Source organism: Nilaparvata lugens, chromosome 11 (assembly GCF_014356525.2).
Source record: "Nilaparvata lugens isolate BPH chromosome 11, ASM1435652v1, whole genome shotgun sequence".
NCBI lineage: Eukaryota > Metazoa > Arthropoda > Insecta > Hemiptera > Delphacidae > Nilaparvata > Nilaparvata lugens.
The window spans coordinates 8,186,350-8,211,071 of record NC_052514.1 but is presented as its reverse complement, the minus strand read 5'-3'; the positions used below and the strand labels follow the sequence as shown (position 1 = coordinate 8,211,071).

The 24,722-nt window shown below is 33.7% G+C and overlaps 1 protein-coding gene across 20 annotated transcripts in view; it reads right to left on the bottom strand.

Moving 5' to 3' along the window:
- LOC111053579 (PDZ and LIM domain protein Zasp-like) overlaps positions 1-24,722 on the bottom strand; it is an 89,856-nt gene that overhangs the window by 31,699 nt on the left and 33,435 nt on the right. For all 20 annotated transcript variants that reach the window (XR_005572455.1, XR_005572456.1, XM_039437557.1 and 17 more), the window contains 2 exons: positions 22,856-23,004; positions 21,734-21,974 (listed from right to left, as the gene is read on the bottom strand). Coding sequence is in view for 18 of the 20 variants with exons in the window: in XM_039437557.1 (XP_039293491.1) it covers positions 21,734-21,974; positions 22,856-23,004 (390 nt within the window). In the remaining 2 variants the exon portion in view is untranslated. The remainder of the gene's footprint in view (positions 1-21,733; positions 21,975-22,855; positions 23,005-24,722) is intronic.

Sequence of the window (24,722 nt, the reverse complement as noted above, 5' to 3'; positions counted from 1 at the left end):
TCCTAAAACCGAAGAGATAGGAAATGAGTTCAATATATCATCCACTTTTTACCTCATATTACTCCTTACCTTATATTAAATTCTTACCTTATATTTATTTCTTCTCTTTGCTAAAACCTTCTCCTTATCATTCTCCATGTTTCTTCTTTTCCCACTTCTCAGTTATTATTTTAAACTTCTAGGCCGGGTTGCACAAAAGCCGGTTGAATTTTAACCGTGATTAATTTCACGAGAACCAATCAGTAAAGGCCTTTTTGAAAAGACGGCTTCTCTGATTGGTTCTCGTGGGATTAATCACGGTTAAAATTTAACCGGCTGTTGTGCAATCGGGCCTTAGTCGTTCCAATTTTTTTAATTTGTCCTCTTTTCCTCCTTCTACTTCATCTTCGCCTTCCTCTCTACTCCTCCCAATCCTTCTTCTTTCAACTCTTCTTACTCAGTGTCTGCCATTTTTTCTTCTCTATTTCTTTCCCTTTCGCTCGCTAACGCCCGTAATTTTTCTTCTTTTTTATAATTATACCCTTAGTTATATTTACTGTCACGTGTGATCTTGTTCCTTTCCTCCCAGTACTGCTCTCTTATTATTCTTCTTCTCAAGTTGAATTTTCCATTTTATTTCTTCTACGGTTTATTATATTTTTTCTTCGGTTTAATTTATTTTCCTGAAAAGTTTACTTTCTTCTCATTCTCCATGTAAGCTTCTTTCCTTTTCTATATCATTTTTCTTCTGTTGTCATACTCTAATTCTATATATTCTTCTGCTTCTTCTCTTTTCAAATTCAAATTCTTCATTTTCTGCATAAATACAATAACAAGAAATGTCTGTATATCGCAGTCGTCAAAGTACAAATATATATTCTTCACTCTGCTTTTCTCTTTTTCTATCTTCACATAGGTACTTATTATCTACACATACTCATTCTCCCCTTGAATACTTCCTTCTTTTTCTTCTCTCCTTCTCACATGCTATTTTCCCTTTCTCTTTCTCCATTCATCTGCGTTTCCTCTTCTGTTTCTTCTTCTCGTTCCTCTTCTCCTTCTTCAATCCATCCTCTTTCCGTTTCCCCTTTACCTCCACCTTTTTCTTTTCGTGTCATGGCTAAAGGCTGTCAGAAATCCACATTAAGATTAACTTGAATGTGTCGTTCAACCTGAGATGAGAATAACATGTGGGTTTGTGAGGGAGTGGAGAAAAGAATTCGCCTTGATCTCTAATTTTGTCACAGGTATTTTGGAATCAACATCTGTGGCAAAACGGATTTGATTGGCATGAAAAGCTTGGATCAAGTTCATGTGTGCTACGCATGTTTCTAATCAATGTCTTCCCTTAATCTCTAAGCTACGCGGGTATCTAAATCTAGACAAATGAACTCCAGCTAACCACTTCGAGGCATCATCAATAAAGCTGCGTTTACACCAAAGTTATTAAAAAAATGTTAATAATTTAATCCTTATAGATTCTACTAGATTGAACATAACTTATCATACACATGATGAGCATATGAGTTTGTCAAGTTCCGTTCAATCTGATGTTTCAACATTTTGTTAATAACTTTGGTGTAAACACAGCTTTAGAATATCGCAAATTCTTCGCTTTCGAATTCGTTTATTTATAATCTAAGATCACAGATCCAAGGTTAAAGATTGAGATTCATCTTTAATTGTTAATTTTCAATGATATCATTAATCTTTTGATCTTATTAAACAGGAGTACTGTACATTATGTAGGTCCAATGCAATACTAGGTCGAAATACTTCACTGTACTTGTAATGTATGATTATCATCATCAGTTATTATAATTAAACAATTTGATTAATTCTAGTCAAATTATTTATGTCGTTCATGTCAATAATTATCATTACAGTTTTCTAGTCAAATCATCATGTGAATTTGACATGATTCTTTCGATTTCTCAATTTCTCTGATCTGTAACATGTATATCTTATTGGTATTCATAAAAATGGTAGCCCTACAAATTCATATAAAAATAAATAATAAATAAAGCCCTATAAATAATAAATAAATATTCAATAAAACTCCTTGGATTTCTTTTCAGATTCAGAACTTCAGCATCATGCTTTTGCTTGGATCTTCCAAATCTTGACCTGATGAACAAACACTGTGTGCTGTCATTCCATCAGATCCACAAACTGCATCAACATCTATGTGAGTAATGCTGATTATCAACTTTATTTTATTTATGTTTCCTATTTTTTGATCAACGTGGATATCTGTACAAAATTATGTAGCTCAGTTCATATTTTGTAACATATTTTGTTCATATTTTTTTACATCCGAGCTGATTTCATTCTATTTCTCGTAATTTAATTTCCAATATTTTGAGGTGAAAAATCTGACTCACGAAAAAAACATTCACTTCATTCAAAACAAAAGCTGCTACTTTCAAATATTACTGTTCTCTGAAATGGTTCAGGATGATGGTTTAGGATGAATTTAATCCTGTTGATGGCTTGAGCAAAGCAGTGAGTATGGAATATAATATATTCTATAGTTACATTCTATACTCACTGAAGCAAAGTGAAGATAATAGCCTAAATTACAGAAACTATATTACCCAATATATCTACTGTAGCCTACATGTGCTTACTGCTGCATATAAATTTATCAAGATGGTGACAATTTTGATCCGGTGTCGTTTAAATGCAAACTTTGCAAGAATGTATATAACATAGATTTCAAATGTCACGGACTAGATTCATCTGAGAACAAATGCTGCATTTGTATTATTGAAACTGTAGTAGTATTGAATGGAACAAACGCAAGATTTTCTCAAGTGTAAGCGAAAAACAACAGATATTTTAAGATGTTGAAATATTGTAATCTGAATAATGATTTTAGTTTATTCAGAACGTGACTATTTCATGCATTGCCCAGAATAACTCAAAGCGTGGGAGATTCAGTTTTGTCTGGAGACACTGAGATAACATTTAACAATAAATCTACAACAATATTGTTTGTAGAAGCATTACTCCTTTGGTTCATAAAGCACTGAGAATATCATTATTTGGAAAAAAAACTACTAAATTGAGAAATGAAATATATTCGAATAAGTTTTGAAGAATAATGGAACAGAACTAACCCAATACTGTTGATTCAAAACTCGGTTTATGAGACATGCTGCAACAAACCTCGGTTTATGAAACACTGAGAATATTATTTGGGAAATACGAATTGATAGAGAAATGAAGTAAATATACTGCAATAAGTTTTGAAAACTAGAGGAACTGAACTAACCATCAGTACTGCTGATTCAATCCCCTGTTTATGAAACATGCTGCATATATTTAATACTAGCAGGTAACCCGTCCTCCGCAAGGGTCTATTTGATAACTTGACAAAATGAAAACTTGATCGAGTGGAATCTTGAAGAGTTTGAAATAGGTCTAGAACCATCCTCGGTTAATTAAGAATCTATATGCAAAATTTCAAGTTAATCAGTCCAGTAGTTCAGACGTAATGATGCGTCAAACATAATTTTCTATCCCGTAGGCCTACGTGTATGAGCCAGTTCTTTCATTTATTCTCGCTTCGCTCGCCATATCCGTCTAGCCCGACTGGATCGTCCAAGGATGAGATCAGCAGGCTCGCTTCGCTCGCCTGCATTTTTCATTTGAGCATTTTTATCATATGTTAGGACGATCCAGTCGGGGATACAGACTAAATGTCTGGCTAAACAGATATGGCGAGCGAAGCGAGCCGGACGGCTAGTAATATAATATTTCCAGTGATAGCTCTGATTGAAGTAGCAGTGCCCAATCAATTTTTCCGCGATAAATGCATTTCAATCTTCAACTTGGTGCCAACCTAACAAAGTCAACTCAACTTAATGCCAACCTGACAAAATTATTAATTTAGTTACCACTCAACAAGTCAGTCAGTGAATGAGTGAGTGCCATTTCGCTTTTATATAATATAGTATAGTATAGTATAATTCTTCAACTTGGTGCTAACCTAATAAAGTGACAGAACTCAAATGTTGTTTAGAAACCTTTCTCAACTTAATGCCAACCTGACGAAATTGGACTGGTTATTAATTTAGTTGCCAATTTTAACCATCTGTTTCAAAGAGGTAGTCTCTCTAGATTATAGTTCTATATTGGTATGTTGGTATGTATTCATGTCCCATGAATGAAATTTAAACATCTATTATGAAAAATCTAGAAGGAAAATTGAAATTTGGGTCTCGAAGTACACGAGATTGATATTTTTAGAATCTATATGCAAAATTTGGAGATCTAAATCATTCCCGTTTTTCCGGTAAGCAATCCACAAGTTGACATGATTTGATGCGAACAAACACAACCGTACTCTCTCTTATTATATAGATGGAATATAAATGAAATGAAATAAATTTGATTTGAAAAGTAGAGGAACTGAACTAACCCAAAGTACGGCTGATTCAGCATCACCTTCGGTGTAGTAGCGTTTCGGATGTGAGAAGTTTTCCATCATCATTTTGCGGCCGGCTGTTGATCAGCTTCCCTCTCAGCGAAATCGGAAAGTCGTTCGAAAAAAAATGTTTCACAAAAACTTGTCAACTTGAATGTTATTTGCAGAAAACTTAGTGGAACTTTACTGGAAAGCAAGCAGTGCGAGCTGAACTGAAGTCAAAAGTGAACTGTTGCCCGGTGGCCGAGTGTAAACGATTTTTAGATTGTGCGCCGCTTTTTCCAAAACAACCGAATGTCGGGACGCCCTCCAAAATCTAACCCCCCCTACCCATGAGGGGTCAACTCCCCACCCACCCTCCAACCCAATCCAATCACTGAACACCCACACTGAGTTTTGTACACTATACTGTTAAATCAACATTCACCACAATATTCCTAGCTTTGATTTTGAAAATTTTCTGTTCTTCTTCCTCTTCTTCTTCTTGTTTTCTTGTTCTTCTTCTTCTACTCCTTCTTCTTCCTTCTTCTCCTTCTATTTTTTGTCCTGTCTTCCTTATGCTCCCTTTTTTTCTTCCTTCTTCATCTTGTTGTATCATCATTGTTCTTCTTCTTCTTCTCTTCTTCTTCTTCTTCTTCTTTTTCTTCTTTTTCTTCTTCTTCTTTTTCTTCTTCTTCTTCTTCTTCTTCTTCTTCTTCTTCTTCTTTTTCTTCTTCTTCTCCTTCACCTACTTTTCTCCTGTCTATTCCTTATCCTCCCTCTTTTCTTCTCTCTTCATCTTCTTGTTGTATCATCATAGTTGTTTTTCTGTTTTGGAATTCTTTTTGAAAACGATTATAATATCCGAGTAGTAATTTATGTTATTCCGCCAATAGTTTAGATAGAAATAACATAGTCAAAGTGACATTGACCTGATGTGTCAACCTGTAAGATTTATAATCGAATATAACTAACCAGAGGAGATCAAGGATGTTTGAGAATTTTTCTTTGTTAATGACATTCTCCAATCTTTGATTATTTTCTTAGGCTTCCTGTTTTCAAAAAGTTCACTCCAATTTTCCAGTACTGTATGTCTTATGAAAACCCCATATCTGAACGAATTTCAAAGAATTTCACATCAAAATTCGGGATAGGAATAGTTCTGGGCTAAGGCTCTTGTTTCCTCCCAATAATATTGTGATTCATGAGTAATTATTAGAGAAATTAATAAATAAATGAAACAATAACTATACTTCTTTGATAGTCACACTTATAGCATTGTCTTGAAAAGTTGATTGAATTGATCAGATTTTAACATTCCTTATTACTAGAAAAGAGGTTATATATAATCATAACAAAATAGACGATTGATGATGTTCTAATAAACTATCGTAATCGCTTTCGTATGACATTCCTACACTCTTATTCCTGGTTAAGTAGTGGAGTTGACATTACTGTCCAAACTTCACCACCTCAACAAATAAAAAGTCATTCTATTCTATTCTATTGTTGGTTAGCTTGGCTGAATTATCTTATTCAACTCCCATTGACTGTCTCCATGACAATGAATTATTAATACTCTCTTTTCGGTTAACTTGTGACTGTTTGAAAAGTTGTATTCCAATCAATTCCCATTCTGTTGCCTGTTGCCATAATAACAAAATTGCTACTTTCTAATTGGTTAGCTTGTGATTGGTCGAATTATCTTTCACTCAATTACTATTGGCTGTCACCATGACAACAAGATTGGAAATTGGAATTGAGAAACCGTTCTTAGAATATACATGACTTATGCTACATAGACAGTAGAAAGAGGGGAATCCGAACTCGAATAATCTATTTGCTACTGAACTTTTCGAAACTATTTCAAAGAAAAGAAATATAATGGAGAAGTGTACTAATCAATCTCTATCTAGTAGTACAAGTGAAGAAATTGTGGAAATTTACCAGATGAATCAGTGTTAAACTTCCAGAATGAAAGATGGAGCAATCCATCACAAAATCGCTACAAAGAGACCGATTTCAGAATTCTGTTCATTTTTTGTTGATAATGCAACTCTCTAACCAACCATCAACACTTTTAATTACTTTCTAAAACATTCCCAACTTTGTCTGTAGTAAATGGAAGACTGTCTATTTATTTATATTCCAAGTTTTTAGTTTGTTGATAATATTTTGAAGCAAGGTCGGAATGAGTTTATGTTTTTTGTCGCTCAGATTTGTTTATTATATTGACAGAGATTTGGGAATGCTATTTGGGTCAGGGATGGCTCTAAATGAGGTGACAAAGACTTGTATCTTGGCGGTCTAAAAATTCTCACCAGTTATTTTTATTCGGACGATAATTTTATCAGCTATTTGATATTTTTGAAACATCCAAAAATATTTGTTGTAATGTCACAATGATCTATAGAAGGTATATCCTTGTGATTTTTTCCTTAAAGCACTTACTTTCTTCGTAATAGGTTGACAATCAAACTAGTTACTTCCAGTTTATGAAAAATTGGTTACGGTACTTCAAATCAATGACAGAACAATTTGAGAAATAATGCATGTGAAACTTATTCAAATTTCAATCCAGAAGTAGTTCGAATATTCGTTTTCATCAAAGTCTAATTTTGATAAAAAAATAAGATCCTAAAATAAATTTATCAAGTTCGACTTGAAAGCCTAGTCTGATTTTTACTCTAATACTGGCGTATGGAGGAGGCTCCTTTTTCCTTTTATATTATCCTTGAAATGCCAAATTTCCAAAAACCTTGTATATACGTCGACGCGCAATTTACCTGTCAAATTTCATGAAAATCTATTTTATCTATCTTTATCCGCGTTTCGCCGTAAACATATAAACATAAAGAGAAATGCCAAACCGTCGACTTGAATCTTAGACCTCACTTCGCTCGGTCAATTATTTTATATTATACAAGAAAGCACTGACAGGGAGAGAAAAACTAAGGATACTCCTTGTCCTATTTCACTCCCAAATCTAGATAACAGTTTAAAAGTCTGCAATAGGGTTATGATTTTACTTTTCTGTAAACGAATCCATTTTCACGCGAAAACAACAAAAACTGAGAATTTTAAATTTTGACGGTTGAAAACCTCGATGAATATAATAGTATAAAGTTTTATTATTCAGGAGACATAGATCAACATTTGTAATACTTTAAACACGACTAAACTAGCATTAGTCGTGTTTAATATGAAATGTTGTATTAATAAGCACAAGTTTTATCATAGAGAAACAATAGCATAAGTAGATATCCCATGGTATAGGGCGTTTATGTCGCAACTTTTACTGTTATCTCAAGCTGATAGTCCACGTAGTTCTTTCCTGTGAAGCTTTATGACGCTGGTAGTCTCTCATGTTGTGCCTGCCGTTCATACATTCTTACCCGGTCAAAACAGTAAAAATCGACAGTTATCGGCTTGAGATAACAGTAAAAGTTGCGACGTAAACGCCCTATACCATGGAATATCTACTTACGCTATTGTTTCTCTAAGGTATTATACAATAATTTTATCGGGAATAGAAAAATGTGTATTGAGTATGCTTGATATTTTGAATGAAAAAGACTAAGAAATTGTCAAAAAACCACAGATTTATTGATACTTAGAAAGACCGGTTTCGGTTATTACACCATGATTGTCAATCTCTGATAAACTAAAGAGAGATTGTTTCTCACATATTGTTCTCTTAGTTTATCAGAGATTGACATTGGTGTAATAACCGAAACCGGTCTTTCTAAGTATCAATAAATCTGTTGTTTTTTGACAATTTCTTAGACTTTTCCATTCAATATGAATAATTACCACAATATCAACTTCTCAACTACAAAAAAGTGCTTGATATATGAATAGCTCCACATTGAGATCACTCGTAAATTATTATTGTATCAATATTCTAGATTTAAGAAAATCGCAAATACAAATCTATGGATGGATAACCAAGTTGATACACCGAATATATTTTAGCTACTGAAGAATATTGAGAACATTAGACACTTTCTCGTAAATCGGACATAAATAAACCCGAATAATAACTTTTCTTCGAATATTATGCATAAATTCAAATCACAGGACGCTAATTACTTCGACTCCGTATCTGAAAATATGATCATAACATCTAATATTGTGTGGAAGTCTACGTTTGAAATTTACATCAAAATAACCATCAATTTCTCAGTAAGCTATGATTTACATGGTGATTAGAAACTCTTGTAGTGCTTTGGAACTGATCCAAATTGACTAAACACCAATAAACTTTCAGCAAAATAATGTTCTTGTTCAATTTTTACTTGTGTGTTTTTCAACACGTGTCAGATATTTATGGAAAGTGATATGGAAGTGTAACAGCAGATCCTTAGGGACTTTTAAATTTATCAATTTTGTTATAACTGGAAACTAAACATTATGGGTAATCCTATACTATTAAACGAGCAACTTCTGTTTATATGTTTAGATGTTTATATGTTTATATGTTTGTATTCCACCGGATCTCGAAAACGGCTCTAACGATTCTCACTAAATTCAGAACATAGTAGGTTCTATTATATTATAAATCTACATAGTAGGTTTATAATATAAAGATTCGATCGCACTAGGTCTCATCCCTGCGAAAACTCGCTGAAGGACATTGAAAGGATAATTATTATTCATCCTTGGAAAAACAGATGATAATAATTATTTCATCGTCTGTTGGTGATGGAAGTGAGTGAGCGAGTTCATGTGTGTGGGACTGTGTCAAAATTATGACTCAGCTGTTGAACTTTTGTAATCATTCAATCAGGTACTTAGTGGCGGTTGCAAAAAAGCCGGGTTATTTTCAATCCTGATTGATTCCAGTAGATCCATTTTTTTGAAATGGTCTTCTCTGATTTGGTTCACGTGAAGTTAATCAGGATTAAAATTTAACCAGCTTTTGTGCAACTGGGCCTTTATGAGGGAAATTTTTGCATTCTTCTGGGAATTAATCTCATTTTACTGTGATTAGATAAACATTTCTGTATGAATGTTATTATAATTTCTTCTTTCGTAATAAATTTGTTATGCTTTTGTACTCCAGAGAGAAGCTCGGTCCCCGATATTGTTTCTTTTTTATTTGAAAATGAAATAGAAACACACATATTTTTAACTAATTTTTTTACTAAATTTGAGTTGAATGGCAGTATAATATCCCGTATACTACTGTTATATTTATGATATCTGTGTAGGAGATGCACAAGGTGATAACTATTTGTTAGGCCTAAAGGTCTCAGAGGAATGTGTTCAGTTCTCCCTTGATCCTTGATGTCTTAGAACCTTCTTTTAGACTTCAAATTTTCACATTTAAGTCATACTGATAATTATTATTCTCATATGATGAAATCATTTCTCACGAATCTTCAGTTAAATTTCCCCTTCTCTACTTCTCTAAATTGGGCTATTTATTTTTATTGTATGGTCTATGTTTATTTATTTCATCATTCAGAATTACACAACTTACAGAAAAGTTCGACAGGCTTATAAGCCCAAAACGGTTCCAATTCTAATTTATACTACAGTCCAAATGTAGCTAGGTTATGTGTCACTTAACATTCATCAATTAAACAATCAATTTGCAATTCAAAACACACAAAATCATTTTTAAATTAAAAAATACTTCTGAATTAAATTAAATTAATCACAATTGATTAGAAAATTCCAAATTGATGGGAATTACAAAACACGTCTAATAATAAAGTATTCCTAGTGTTTTTGCAATGTGGAATAGGCTACCAAGCTGTTGTAGATACTATTCATCTATTTGAACTCCAAAACATATTGAGTCATATTCATGTATTAATTTACTGCATGTTTTTGTTTATTGTATGTTTTATGACTACTCTGTGATATTTATTGACTATTGACGTTGCTTCTTGATTGTTCTATGGCAATAACATTTATTTAAGTTAATAATTGAGAAGAAAATACGGTGAATTCGATATTATAGAGGCTATCTTATGATACTTCATCTCTGGATGGACATAATACGTGTCTACTTGCTTAAAAACAAGGAGAAGATAATTTGTTATTATATTGTAAGCTCGAATCAATTTCTCAAAATATAGGTCTATTACGGCGGACAATTCTTGACTTGATTGACAAACCAGTAATTAATAAAAAAAATTGAGATACTAGTTTCGCTTCGTCGGTTGTTACACACACCTTTATCTATCTATAGTTAACTGAAAGCTCGAACATTAAGGAACAGAATATAATATGGTGTGGTGGAAGCTCTACAATTGGTCTTCAGCTGTCGACCAATGAAGGCTGAGCTCTACTGTCATTGGCCAAGACTTGACACGCCCAATTATTCCAGATATTGATGTGTCCAGTCTCGGCCAGTGACAGTAGAGCTCATTCTTCATTGGTGAACAGCTAATGGCCAATCGTAGAGCTTCACCCATACTATATATTGTGCTGCTCAATGTTTAAGATTCTAGTTTAATGAAGATACTGTATCAGAGACATAATAGCCTACTGATAGGTCAATAATATGTATAGTTCAGATGAGAGCTTTATTTAAAAAAATTTACTTGTGGAGTTCTGATAAAAATATATAACTAGACTAAAATATAGATTAGACTCGCCCAATTATTCCAAATATAGCCATATTGATGTGTCCAAACCCGGCCAAGGAGTCTCATTTTATTTTATTTTCAACATCTCATGATAAAGGATAAATTTAGCTTATAATGTTCTACTTGTCCTAAAATCTTTACGGAATATATACAAACTATATTCATAAAAACGTTGATTCAATTATGATCACGAATATACCGTGCATTTCCCACTTAGCCAATACCATAGTGAAAAGATAGCAAATTATGAAATCTCTCCTCTTTGCTAGTATTAAATAGTAATTAATTTCGTTCAGCTTCTTCTCATAGCATTTCAAAAAATTCATTCTTGAGTTGAAACTGATGTGATTTGACTATAGATCAAGATGGTTCAGCTCTTCAATATTTGTGATTACTTTAATGATTCTTTATTGATTGATACAATAAGTAATCATCAAAATGATAGGGAGAGAAAAAAAAGGTAATCTTGTGCTATTCCTCTCCCAAATTTAGATAAGGTTACATATAGTCCGAAACAGGTTAAGTCTTGTAGTTGTTCACTTCATAAAATTGTCACTCCTTAGTTATTTTCACAAAGTAGAATATATTTTTAATGTTCTTCATATTATTGATAGTAATGTCGTTCACCCCAGCTTGCTAGACAAACTAGAAAATCTCAGTTTCAGCCTAAAATTACTTTCACTTTGAAAGTGGTGCCAGCTTCAATTTTACTTACAATTGCTCACAATAAATCAAAATAATGTGGCCTATTTGGAAATATTAATAGCATCAGATACTAAATTACAGAGCAAATCTTGATCTATGGTGGATTAGAGTTTAAGGGAGTAAGTAAAACTTTGAGAATTGTAGAAATAATTGTGACAAATGTCTATGCGTTGAGGTGCGCATTTCATTTTGCACTTTTCTATTATTTTTTAGTTGATGGTTATTTTATTTTATTTATCGAATGAAGTCATTTCTGTAATCATACATAAGATAAATTATGTAAACAAACAATTATTTCTTGTCATAATTTTTGTATTGATGTGCAAAATAAATAAATTTTGTATTGAATAGAATTCCAGATAGAGAAAGCAGTAGAGTTGTGGATTTTATCCACATCTTTGAAAGAAATAACAATAATTGAGTCTCGCTACAAACACCAGTTTTGCAGAAGTTGAAGAAGGATGGGTGATGAAGAGATGTGAGAGAAACAGAGGATATTCATGAAGAATCCATGGAGAAAGAGTGAGGAGGAGAAGAAGACTGTCTGGGGAAGATAGAGAGAAAGAAAGAAAGTAGGAGAGTGAGTTACAAACATGAACTATTATTAGAGACTGGTCGAAAATAGAATATCGGACATTGTGTAATGGACTACTTCCCTCTCTGTGGACCAATCCATTAAGAACTGCTTCAATTAGATTCTGTTGATGTTGATGAGAAATCATTACTGTATTTTATTGTGATTGATAATAATTGTTTATCAGTTGACTGATGAATTTCATTTTTCATGATTTTGAAACTGAAGATGTTGAAATAGAAAATTCATGCGATAGAGACTAGCACACTATCCATCATCTCAGAATTATAAACGAAAAGTCAATCATGAAGTAATTTAAGACTACCTGTCCCTATTAATATTATCATTACCTAAAGAACCGTACCATTAATTTGTCCTCTACCTCCACACCTATATCCCTGCTAAAAATGAGTATTTATTTATATTATTTTAAATCGATTTTTTAGCTCCGAAAAGTTCGTCAAAAAGGTGAGGCCAACTCCAATAAATGGGAGTCATGTAATTCAAAATCACATTTCAGGGGTTCGGATACCACCTAATGTTAATTAATTATTTCTAAACGAGAATCCAAATTGAATGCTGTAAATCACCCCAAAGACTTCTGCTACTGCAAATATTGACAACAAGGTGAACAGCTAGATGAAAATTCGATGAGCGCTACTATTCAAAAATTATTAGCCAGCCCGGCATTTGAATAAATGCAATCTCTCAATAATTTCCATCTGTATGTTTATTCTTGTTTTCATAACTCTCACTGCACAAGTTTATTGGTTTATTCTTGCTAATTATGATGAATTATATCTCGAATATATCATGTCCACCATGAAAATTTATCGTTCCATGATTTAATAATAAATTTTCATAATTCAATTTCAATTTCAATTCATTAAAAACACACAAAACAAGACAAAACAAAATTACAAAGATTTAAGGAACATATAAAACACAATAAAATGTTACAAATATAAAAAACCATGGGCTTAGTGTTTGGGTGTGTTGGAGAAGAGAAAAAAAAGAGAGGAAGATACCTAGCCAACTATGGTTTCCCATGCAATAGGCAGGCAAAGAAGAGAAGAGAAGTAATGAGGAAAAAAGGAAGGGAGAAACGGGGGGAAGGAAGAAAACAGAGGAATAGGTACTCAAAATAAAGGTAAGCGAGTCCACTGAAAAATGAAAAAACTAATGAAAAAAAAAATGCTGGAGCAGAAATCTCGAGTCATATATCTAAATGAAAGAAGAAATTACTGTATGTCCAGTTTTTTATATCCAGTTTAATTTTTCCGCTGATCTTATTGGCCATGAGAAAGTGATTTGGAATGAGGTTTATTATTTTAGTACCTATGTAAATTAATTGCCTCTTTATACATTCATTATTAGTGTTATAGGTTACATATTTGTTAGCAGTGGCCCTTGGATTATAATAATTAAGAGTAGAGTTTATTGTGAGAGGAAAATCGGATCTATATTTTATTAAGTACTCAATTACGGTTTTTATGTATAATTGACGTATAGTCATGACCTCAAAATCACTAAAAACCATATCCGTTGGATAGAGCCTGGGTTTGCTTAATATAGTGAATTAAGAATGAATATTCTGGTGTAAAGGAGGAAATATGATTTGTGACATTATGCTAATGAATTTCAAATAATTATTTAATATTCAGGTAGTTCATCATATCTTTTCATGGCCTACGCACGATTTGACAACGGTGCGGAGCTAGAAAACAATGAATAGAGCTATCTACGTTGTCTAATTATAAACAGGGATAGCAAACCAATGTTGATCAGGTGCTGAATTATAACGTGAATTTCAACTAAAGTAGTGAAAAAGAATGTTTTCAATTTTGTTCGGGTGAAGATAGGCAAACAAGAGTGAGTTCATCTACTAATAGTCGAAAATGTCCGGTAAAACGCTATTGACTGGCCATTCTTTACTTCCTTGGATTCTTTAAAGCCGTATACATTGATTCTAATATACATGAAGGTTGAAACAAACTATATAGTATGAGTATAGTAATAGTAATACTATGTAGTAATAGATAGATAGTAATAGATGGGATATAGTACTTCATACTATATAGTAATAGTATGAAGAGGGTAACAGAGATTTGACAATAGTGAAGAGCCCCGCTTATCAGTTCTAGCTGTACTTACTGAGTACTGTGAACTGATAAAATTTAACGGCGCAATGTATGCTACTTGTCAAACAGGAATTCTATAGTATGAATAGGAGACTAATATTTTTGTAGTATGGTTTATACTTTATAGTAGAGCACAGAAAATCCTAATAGAAGTTTGACTCATTTGTAGTCTTATAAACGAGTCTTATAAAAAGTATTGTTATTGTAGTGTTACCATATTGCATTATTCTTGAAGTGCATTAAGCTTTCAACTAAAGTAAGGTACTTTCTATATTAAAATATTATTTCTTATTACTAGTACTTTCTATATTATTGTGAGCTTTGAATATCAGTTCCGATAGAGAAATTATTGACCGAATGTAGTGAGGTCTATGTTTCAACTCGATTTGCTTTTGGCTGTTTGTATGTAACGCGATTACGGCCAAACGCGTTGATAGAATTCGATGAGATTTGGCAGGAATATTCCTTTTTCAACTGCGTGTCGATGTATACACAAGGTTTTTTGAACTTTTGCATTTTAAGGATAATATGAAAAGAAAAGGAATTCCTCCATACTCTGATATCACTATAAATATTGGTACTTTGAAGATACGATCAATCAGACTATAGAATTATTCATAATCAATCAGCTGACAAGTGGATAATTCATTATTCATAGCATGCATTACACAGATGTCTGGCCGTGTCTGACAACATAAGTGAGTTTTGGATCTTGGAGAAAACAAATAACATTTTTCAACTCTGAATTGTGATTCAACTGAATCAACTAGAACAGGTGACATCAGATGAGAAAACTGCGTGAAGTCTACTGTACACAGAACTACTAGTATTATTGATATTATTCTATTCGAAATAAAATAGGTATAAATATTAGATTTTTAACTGTAGTAGCCTATAGACTCGATCCATGCATCTTATTGGTTACTTGATATTCCCAAATTTTATTAATTCAAAATATACTTCCAAAAATCAGCATGGGAAGTTATCGAAGTGAAAATTTGTTATACTTCCACAAATGTCAATTTGTGATAGGCAACAAATCTGTGAATGAATAATGATAATGTGAATTGGTCTGCTCAATCCAGTAGTTTTTAGCAGGATAGACCATTGATAAACTAAAATCTCTAGTGGCGGTGCATCAAAGCTAAGTCAGTTCTCAGACTTGCTAAACGCAGTATCAGAAAAATTTGTTGGCACGCTTAGACGAAGTTTCTTTAAACCTCCACAGATGTCGTGAGCGTTCAGATCGTTCAAATTTGTTATCTCATTCAGCTCTGAATATTATCTATATTATATCACTATAAATATTGGTACTTTGAAGATACGATCAATCAGACTATAGAATTATTCATAATCAATCAGCTGACAAGTGGATAATTCATTATTCATAGCATGCATTACACAGATGTCTGGCCGTGTCTGACAACATAAGTGAGTTTTGGATCTTGGAGAAAACAAATAACATTTTTCAACTCTGAATTGTGATTCAACTGAATCAACTAGAACAGGTGACATCAGATGAGAAAACTGCGTGAAGTCTACTGTACACAGAACTACTAGTATTATTGATATTATTCTATTCGAAATAAAATAGGTATAAATATTAGATTTTTAACTGTAGTAGCCTATAGACTCGATCCATGCATCTTATTGGTTACTTGATATTCCCAAATTTTATTAATTCAAAATATACTTCCAAAATCAGCATGGGAAGTTATCGAAGTGAAAATTTGTTATACTTCCACAAATGTCAATTTGTGATAGGCAACAAATCTGTGAATGAATAATGATAATGTGAATTGGTCTGCTCAATCCAGTAGTTTTTAGCAGGATAGACCATTGATAAACTAAAATCTCTAGTGGCGGTGCATCAAAGCTAAGTCAGTTCTCAGACTTGCTAAACGCAGTATCAGAAAAATTTGTTGGCACGCTTAGACGAAGTTTCTTTAAACCTCCACAGATGTCGTGAGCGTTCAGATCGTTCAAATTTGTTATCTCATTCAGCTCTGAATATTATCTATATTATATAATTATATATATGGCACTCACTCACTGACTGACACACTCACTCACAGAACTAAAAATCTAGCGGACCAAAAATGTTCAAATTTGGTAGGTATGTTCAGTTGGCCCTTTAGAGGCGCACTAAGAACGAATTTGGAAAAATTTTCAAAGATACGCCCAAAATTAGCGTTTTTCCAGCGTTTTTTTTTTTTTTTTTGCTTTTTCTTAGATTTATCGAGAAAGATGAACAGAAAATGTTCAAATTTAGTACAGAAGCTAAGCTAAGGTGTAATAATGTTGTGTTAGAAGGAATTTTAAATAACGCCAAAGATACGCCCAAAGTCTGCGTTTTCCAGCGTTTTTTTGCGCTTTCTCAGCTTTATCGAGAGCAAATGAACAGAAAATGTTCAAATTTACTACAGAAGCTCAGCTGGGGTGTAATAATGTTGTGTTAGAAGGAATTTGGAATAACACCAAAGATACGCCCAAAATTAGTGTTTTCTCAGTTCTTTCATAAAGTAATAGACAGAAAATGTACAAATTTGGTACAAAGGTTTAGCTAGGGTCTAAACATTTTGTGATGAGGTGAATTTAATATTTCATCAAAGATACGCCCAAAATTAGCGTTTTTCTCAGCTTTTCTGCGTTAACTCAGTACTTTGACTTTCTGGTGGAATGAAGCATGCTCAAATGAAAAATGCAGGCGAGCGAAGCGAGCCCCTGATCTCATTTTTGGACGATCCAGTAGGGGGTCCAGGAAGCGGAGCCCCCTGGCTAGGCGGATATGGCGAGCGAAGCGAGCCAGACGGTTAGTTTTACAAAACATTTCTCTCGATAGAATTCCGTAAGTGGAAATTATGAAGTTGGAAAATGAAGATTGGTGTACTGCTAGTACCTTCTTATTACTGATTACACTACGGTTATGATTGGTTGAAATTCACAATAAAGCCACTGTTTTCTGGTTACTGAAGCATGATTTTAACCAAGGTATCTAGAATGGTACTCTAGGTACATTAATTTGAATTGTAGATCGATTACAAAGTTAGTCTACCTTACTACTCTTTCTTCCAACGCTCAATCATTATGATTATTGCTTATCTTATGTAGTTCTTGTAAGATATTGTTTTTTTCGTGGAACCTTATAATTTCTGCTATGAAAGTGTAATTCATCATCTTAGCTCTCAAGCTTACCAAATTGTTATTTGAGTGTTATCAATCACGTGCAATATGTTATTGAAGCTAATTCACTACGCATATTTCACAATAATTGTCTCGATTCAGTGATGTACCTTTATAGAAAATGCGATATTGTTATCAACGTTCAGTCATGTGCTAGTGTAAGGCTAGGCGCACACCAGTTAGTCAAGACAAGACAAGACATGATCAGACACGTTCAGTCACAATACTTTACATTGTTGCTTATGACGCAACACACACTGATTAGTCATTGCAATTAGACATGTCTTCATAAGCAACTATGTGACGTATTGTGACTAAACGTGTCCGATCATGTCTTGTCTTGTCTTGACTAACTGGTGTGTCTAGCCTAAGTATAATACTGATTCAAATCATTTCAATTAAAACCATTCTCTTTCTACTAACCACACTGTATTTAGAAGTTTCAATGTAGGCCTATAATAGTTGAATTATCAGCACCCTTTATTTTAAAAAATAAGTTTTAAAATAGTTTTAAAACAATAGTAAAAAACACTTATTGACATGGGCCACTTTTTAAATTAATAAAACAATATAAAATCTTATAGCACCCTTTATTTTTAAAACTTTAAAATAGTTTAACAACTAGTTTCGGTGATATAACACCATAGACAGGTTATAAAATAACCTGATGGTGTAATATCACCAAAACTAGTTGTTAAACTATTTTAAAGTTTTAAAAATAAAGGGTGCTATAAGATTTTATATTGTTTTATTAATTTAAAAAGTGGCCCATGTCAATGAGTGTTTTTCGAATTATCACATATATTCTGCAAAACCTACTACTTGTCAACATCATTTGACGTTTTCTAGTTCGAATAAAAATACCAATTCATCCGATTATCACATTTAGAAACAAAGTCTGAATCTTGAATCCAACGCAAGTCTATATCAAAGGTAATCTTGGCAACCATATTCCATACGTAACTCGTACATAAAATTCAAAATTAGTAGACGAATAAGATGTGTAGAATAATGCCAAAAGTAATAATTAACAGTACACGACGTATGACATGATGAGATATTAGATTTCGTGGTAAGTGTTGCAATTTGGGTGACTTTTCTTTTTGAAAGGAGGGAGTTGACGGGGGTGTACGGTCATTGTGTCAGGAGATGGTCACGTGACTCATTTTCAAGGTCACACGAAACCCGAGTTGCCAAAACAAAAGCCAATAAACAGGCGGCGAAGATGCATTCTGCCAACTAGGTGCAACGATGCACAAAATGCAATTGATAAAGTGCAGTATTTATGCGTTGAGATAGAAACGCTGACCCAAACATTTTGGTTACAGTCACAACAGTTTTGAGAGATTCTGTGAAGTATAAACAATCCCAACAAATGTAATGATAAAAATTAGTAAATTGTTGAAATCGTCGAGTTTTAATTGAATACTGAAGAAAGAATATTGTAGTAGTACTACTTTCTTTTGGAAAATCTTACTTTTTATCTTCAAAGGAGTTCTAAGAGGCTACAAATGCTGGAATCGAACATAAGGCAGTTAGCTTTGGAGGAACTGCCAGTTTTCTATACATGAAAACTATCACTCAGACTCAATGAAAACCATACATCAAAGCTCATTTTGATAGAATCAGCAATGGCAACAGTATGCTCCTATTCGCGTTAAAAAACAACAAGAGAATATAGAATGTCATTTTTATACAATACATTCTATATTCCCTTGAAATAACTTTGGCCATAGACCCCGTGCTGCAAACTAACTGGACAATACTAGACTAGTAGTTCTGCAAACAGTAGACCTCCCTCATGAATAGCCTACAACTTTCAAACTAATGAGAAGGGCCATTAAGAAAGTACAGTATATTGTGAAGATTTATCCATGTCATATATTATTTTCTCCATTGAAAGTGCTAATGACATTGCTTCCAGGGACACCGGACTTATAAATGTCTCTCAGGGAGGTACCTTCATATTGTCCCCATATTTACAATATTACAACTTTTCTTACAATCAATTATAAGAAATCGGTCAACTGATAGAAAAATGGGATATGCAATAGGCAATTTAGACGATGAATCGTCTCACAGACGATAGTGAGACGGAAAATGATTCTAAATAAGATGGGTTTGATGGTGACAATGACAGGAGGTTGCTAATAATGTTTTTCATGAAAAGTGGATTCAATGTTATGGCGGCTTGTTATGCCTATGTAGAATGTTTATGCTCACAAGTCGGTTTCTGATCTCATTTCCGAAACGAAAACAAGAGCTAAAGCTGTGATGTCTCCGGCCGGTTCGGTAGGTCTAGAAACTATTCATCTATGAAACTGGGAAATATCGTGTTGAAAAGGGAAGAAATGGTGCAAGTGAGAAGTTTTCTTCAATTAATAAATACAGTATGGTTTGGAGCGGCTCAGACGTTTCAAGGTTTACCGCTGACAACTCTTTTCCTCTATCGATAGCATTCCAACGATACCATTCATTCAATACAGCACATTTTAGAGCGGCAAAATTCATATTCAATTTATATTGAAACTGAAGGTCTTATCAAAAATTGTTACACATACGTTTCTGCGCCTTGTTTCGAAGAACTTGTATACCAAATTTCATCCAAATCGGACAATAACTGCGACTGTAACTGCGGTACAAACAAACAAACAAACAGACAAAAGCCGATCGAGTCGAAACTAAGACCTCAGTTTCGCTTCGGTCAAATATACTAGACTCGTATATTAAACTTTAAACTCTACAGATGAGTAGGAGAGATGAGGCGTGAGGGAGTATAATCAGTACCAGATTAGGTTAGACAGAAGCCATTAGCCTGCCTCTGCTCTGAATAATGAGAAAAATATAGAACTTTTTGCCAGAAGCGAAGCTGAGGTCTTAGTTCCGACTCGATCGGCTTTCGCCTTTCTGTTTGTTGATTGTACCGCAGTTACAGTCGCAGTTATTGTCCGATTTGGATGAAATTGGTATGCAAGCTCTTTGAAACAAGGCGCAGAAACGTATGTATTCAAAAATTTTAAATTCATTCCCGTTTCAAGATGGCGGCCCTTTATTCGGAAATTTTACCCTAAAAATCTACCTAACTTTTCAATAATTTATCAGATCAGGTTAAAATTGGGCTCATTCTTCTCAGCTCTTCAAAGCGGTATTATTTCATGTATTACATGTTGAAAATTTTCTAATTTTTGGCATTTAGATTTTTTTACAAGTCCCAATTCAAGTTTCAGATTTTTTATCTTTTAAACCGTGCTTCCGAGCTCAAAAGTGTAGAGGACCTTTATTCTTCAGCTCTCCAAGGTGGTCTGATTTCATATATCACATGTTCAAAATTTTAAGAATTTAGAATTCGATAATCCCCCCTCCCAAAGTCACAAATTTCAAGTTTCAGATTTTTTATCTCTTAAACCGTGCAACCTAGCTCAAAAGTGTAGGAGACTTTTATTTTCCAGAGCTCGAAGGCAGTCTCATTTCATACATTACATGTTGAAATTTTTGAATTTTTTGTAATTCAATTATTTACCCCCCCCCCCCAAAGACCCACATTTCAAGTTTCAGATTTTTTATCTTTTTAACCGTGCATCCTAGCTCAAAAATATAAAGAACTTCTATTTCTCAGCGACCACTACCGATCCTATTGCATTTATATAATTATACTCTAAATCCAATTTGTATGTGTGTTTGTGTGTGAATAGGCGGACGTGTGTCAGTAGTGATTGTAGTGAGTGTAGCGAATTCTACTGTTCTCTGAACTACTAGTAACTGCGACTGTAACTGCGGTACAAACAAACAAACAAACAGACAAAAGCCGATCGAGTCGAAACTAAGACCTCAGTTTCGCTTCGGTCAAATATACTAGACTCGTATATTAAACTTTAAACTCTACAGATGAGTAGGAGAGATGAGGCGTGAGGGAGTATAATCAGTACCAGATTAGGTTAGACAGAAGCCATTAGCCTGCCTCTGCTCTGAATAATGAAAAAATATAGAACTTTTTACTGACTTTAAGATAGCTTGACCGGAACTCACCCCTACACACGAATTTATAGTCTTCGTAGGAGTATTTCAATCCATTTTTCAATATTTATTGTAACAACGATTTTTGTGGGATGGAGAATATTTAAATTTGAGTTTGACTGACCTGTTCGGTGACAGTATACTGTTCCTCCTGGACTTCCTGGAGATGCGGTGAGCTGAGCCCGGAGAAGGGGCGCGGGTGGTGGGTGTGGGGGGTGTCCAGAAGGGCCGAGTTGAGGGGGGCCATGATGTAGGGTGGGTAGGACTCGTGGGGGGCCGAGGGCAGAGCAGAGGGCAAAGCAGAGGGGCCAACACTTGAAGCCCTGCTTGTGCGTCCGCTCGCTGCAGGTGTGGCTAGTGAATCTCTGAAAATTAGAGAAATATACTATATTAAAACTTAAAATATACATTAAATCAAATTAAATATAAATATTAGTATATGCTTTTGCAGGTATTTATGCCTCACCTACTTTACTCATGCATGTGAGCATACATTAAATCCTCATTTAATAATTATTATCTATAATATCATGAATAAGGATATCATTTCGTTATTATTTCTAATCAAATAAATCAACATTACATTAATTTTTTGTTCAATTAATTAATTAATTAGTGCAGTAGCAATTATACATTTTTTCCGTAAACCTTTTTTGTATTTTGTTTTTTGGCAAATGAAATTATTCATTGATTCGAAAATTCAAATATACTCATCAGATTCGAGCATTTTCACAATTTTCACGTTTCGGAAGGCCAATTTTCTGACTCCAGCTGTTTAATGTCTAGAACTTAGCTAAATCCCGAGCTCGGAAACCAGCCCTTATTGGTTCTGGATTATAGTCCTAATGTCAGATTAATGTCAATATTCCTTTCTTCATAGACGAAAATATGTGAGTGAAGATAGCGTTTGTTGCTTCCAAAATGCTTTGTACTATGATTGTCTATTGTTTTTGAAGGGACGGATTCAAGGATCCAAAGGTTCAAAGAACCCAAGCTTATTGTGTTCCCAAGTAGTATGTTAGTTAGGCAAACCAATACCTATGTCATTTACAAGAACCAGGAGTTCTAACATTCCATTCATCACTTCTTGGTTGCAGTCCTTGTCGCAATCCAGTGTGATATGCTTGGCAGTCTCTTCAGACTGATTAGTATTATGATAAGATAATATAACAAATAAGTAATTGAAATAATAGTGCTTCATGGCTTTCTAAGTAATGTGAGAAGATACGAAAAATATTCAACTTACCTCTGTACAACAAGTTTGATAGAGTTTCCGGCATTCTTGAACAAATTTTGTGCATCCTTGTGACGGAGATCTCTGGAATCGTAGTCACCAATTTTTCGAATTTTGTCTCCAACTTTCAGCTCACCGTCGCTTGGTGTGCCGGCCTGACACTGAAATTGAACAAAAACATATTATTCCCCATCATAATTTTAGAATTTGAATAACGAAAAATTTATTTCAAAGTATACTATTCGTTAATAATAATAATACAATAATTTGACTGTGACTTAGTCGAATTTTTACAATAATTTTCATTGAATAAGAATGATGAGCTACATTCATTTACCATCTTTATCCCATTTATCTATTCATTTGTGTAATAATTACAAATCTATTTAATATAATGATCAGTTGAGAATAGCAGCCTCATCCTGAAACTAACTGTTCATCTCCCAATTTTGATAGTACCATTTGTATGTAAGTCGAAAAATAGAAGGGTTTTATTGGTTTTTGTCTCCACTTTTGTCACTACTGTACAGTTATTGTAGTACTATATTTTCCCTCCAAAAATATGAAAACATGATATATGTTGAATACAGGTGATCAAAGATTGAATGATATTAGGATAGTTTTTCAATGATACACAGAATGATTGTGGAAGGACTAACAGGCAGAGCCCAAAACTGTTCCTTCCCCGAATTTCGATTCATACACGAGTCAAAAAATCTGGTGTGGTACACTCACACACCTTTCCTTGTCCATTGGATTGTAAGCCTCATTCTTAAACGAGAATAATTTATGGGGAATAACATAATGACGATTGGTGGCAACATATTTGAAACTACGATCAGACTACTGTATTAATGTGTATATATAATTGTTTTCAGAGTACTTTTTCCTTTGTGTAAATTTATTGTGAAATTCGATGATTTTTTTAAAAGTCGTCAAAACAGCTGTTCTACAGATGAAATATCTGAACTATGTGTTTTTTTATAAACTGCTCTACCTACCTACTTCATGCACGAGAAGGAGTTCAATAAGTCAATTTCTCAAGGATGGGGTGGACCCCATTAGTTTCCCAGGGAAAAGACTCATGCCAGTTGATGGAGCTGATAAATAACTATACAGGGTATGAATTTGAAATAAATCGGTCAAGTCATTTTTGAGAAAATCGTGGAAAACATGGTTTTTTAGTATATATTTATCTACCATTTTTCTCAAGAATATCACGGAGCTTCTGCAATTTTCCCAGAAATGAGACTCAAGTCAGTTGATAGGGCTTATGAATTTATTTATCCATGGTATAAGTTTGAAGGGAATCGTTAAAGCCGTTTTCGAGAAAACCGTGAAAAACATGATTTTTTTGTCATTATCCGCCATTTTTCTCAAGAATATTACGGAGCTCCTGAAATTTTCCCAGAAATGAGACTCATGCCAATAGATAAGGCCTATAAATTCATAGTATAAATTTAAAGAAAATCGTTAGAGCCGTTTTCGAGAAAAACGTGAAAAACATGGTTTTTATAGTAATTATCCGCCATTTTTTCCGCCATCTTGAATTGAATTTATTATTGTCGGATCCTCGTGGTATAAGGACCTTAACTTTGGAATTTCAAATCAATCGGTTAATTAGGAATGGAGTTATCGTGTTCACAGACATACACACATACACACACACAGACCAACACCCGAAAACAACTTTTTTTGGACTCAGGGGACCTTAAAACGTATAGAAAACTTGAAATTGGGGTACCTTAATTTTTTTTGGAAAGCAATACTTTCTTTACCTATGGTAGTACGGCAAGGAAAGTAAAAATATTCATAGAATATTCGATAACCGCTACGAATTCGAGCAATATTGTTATAATACTCGTATTAAAATCAGAGT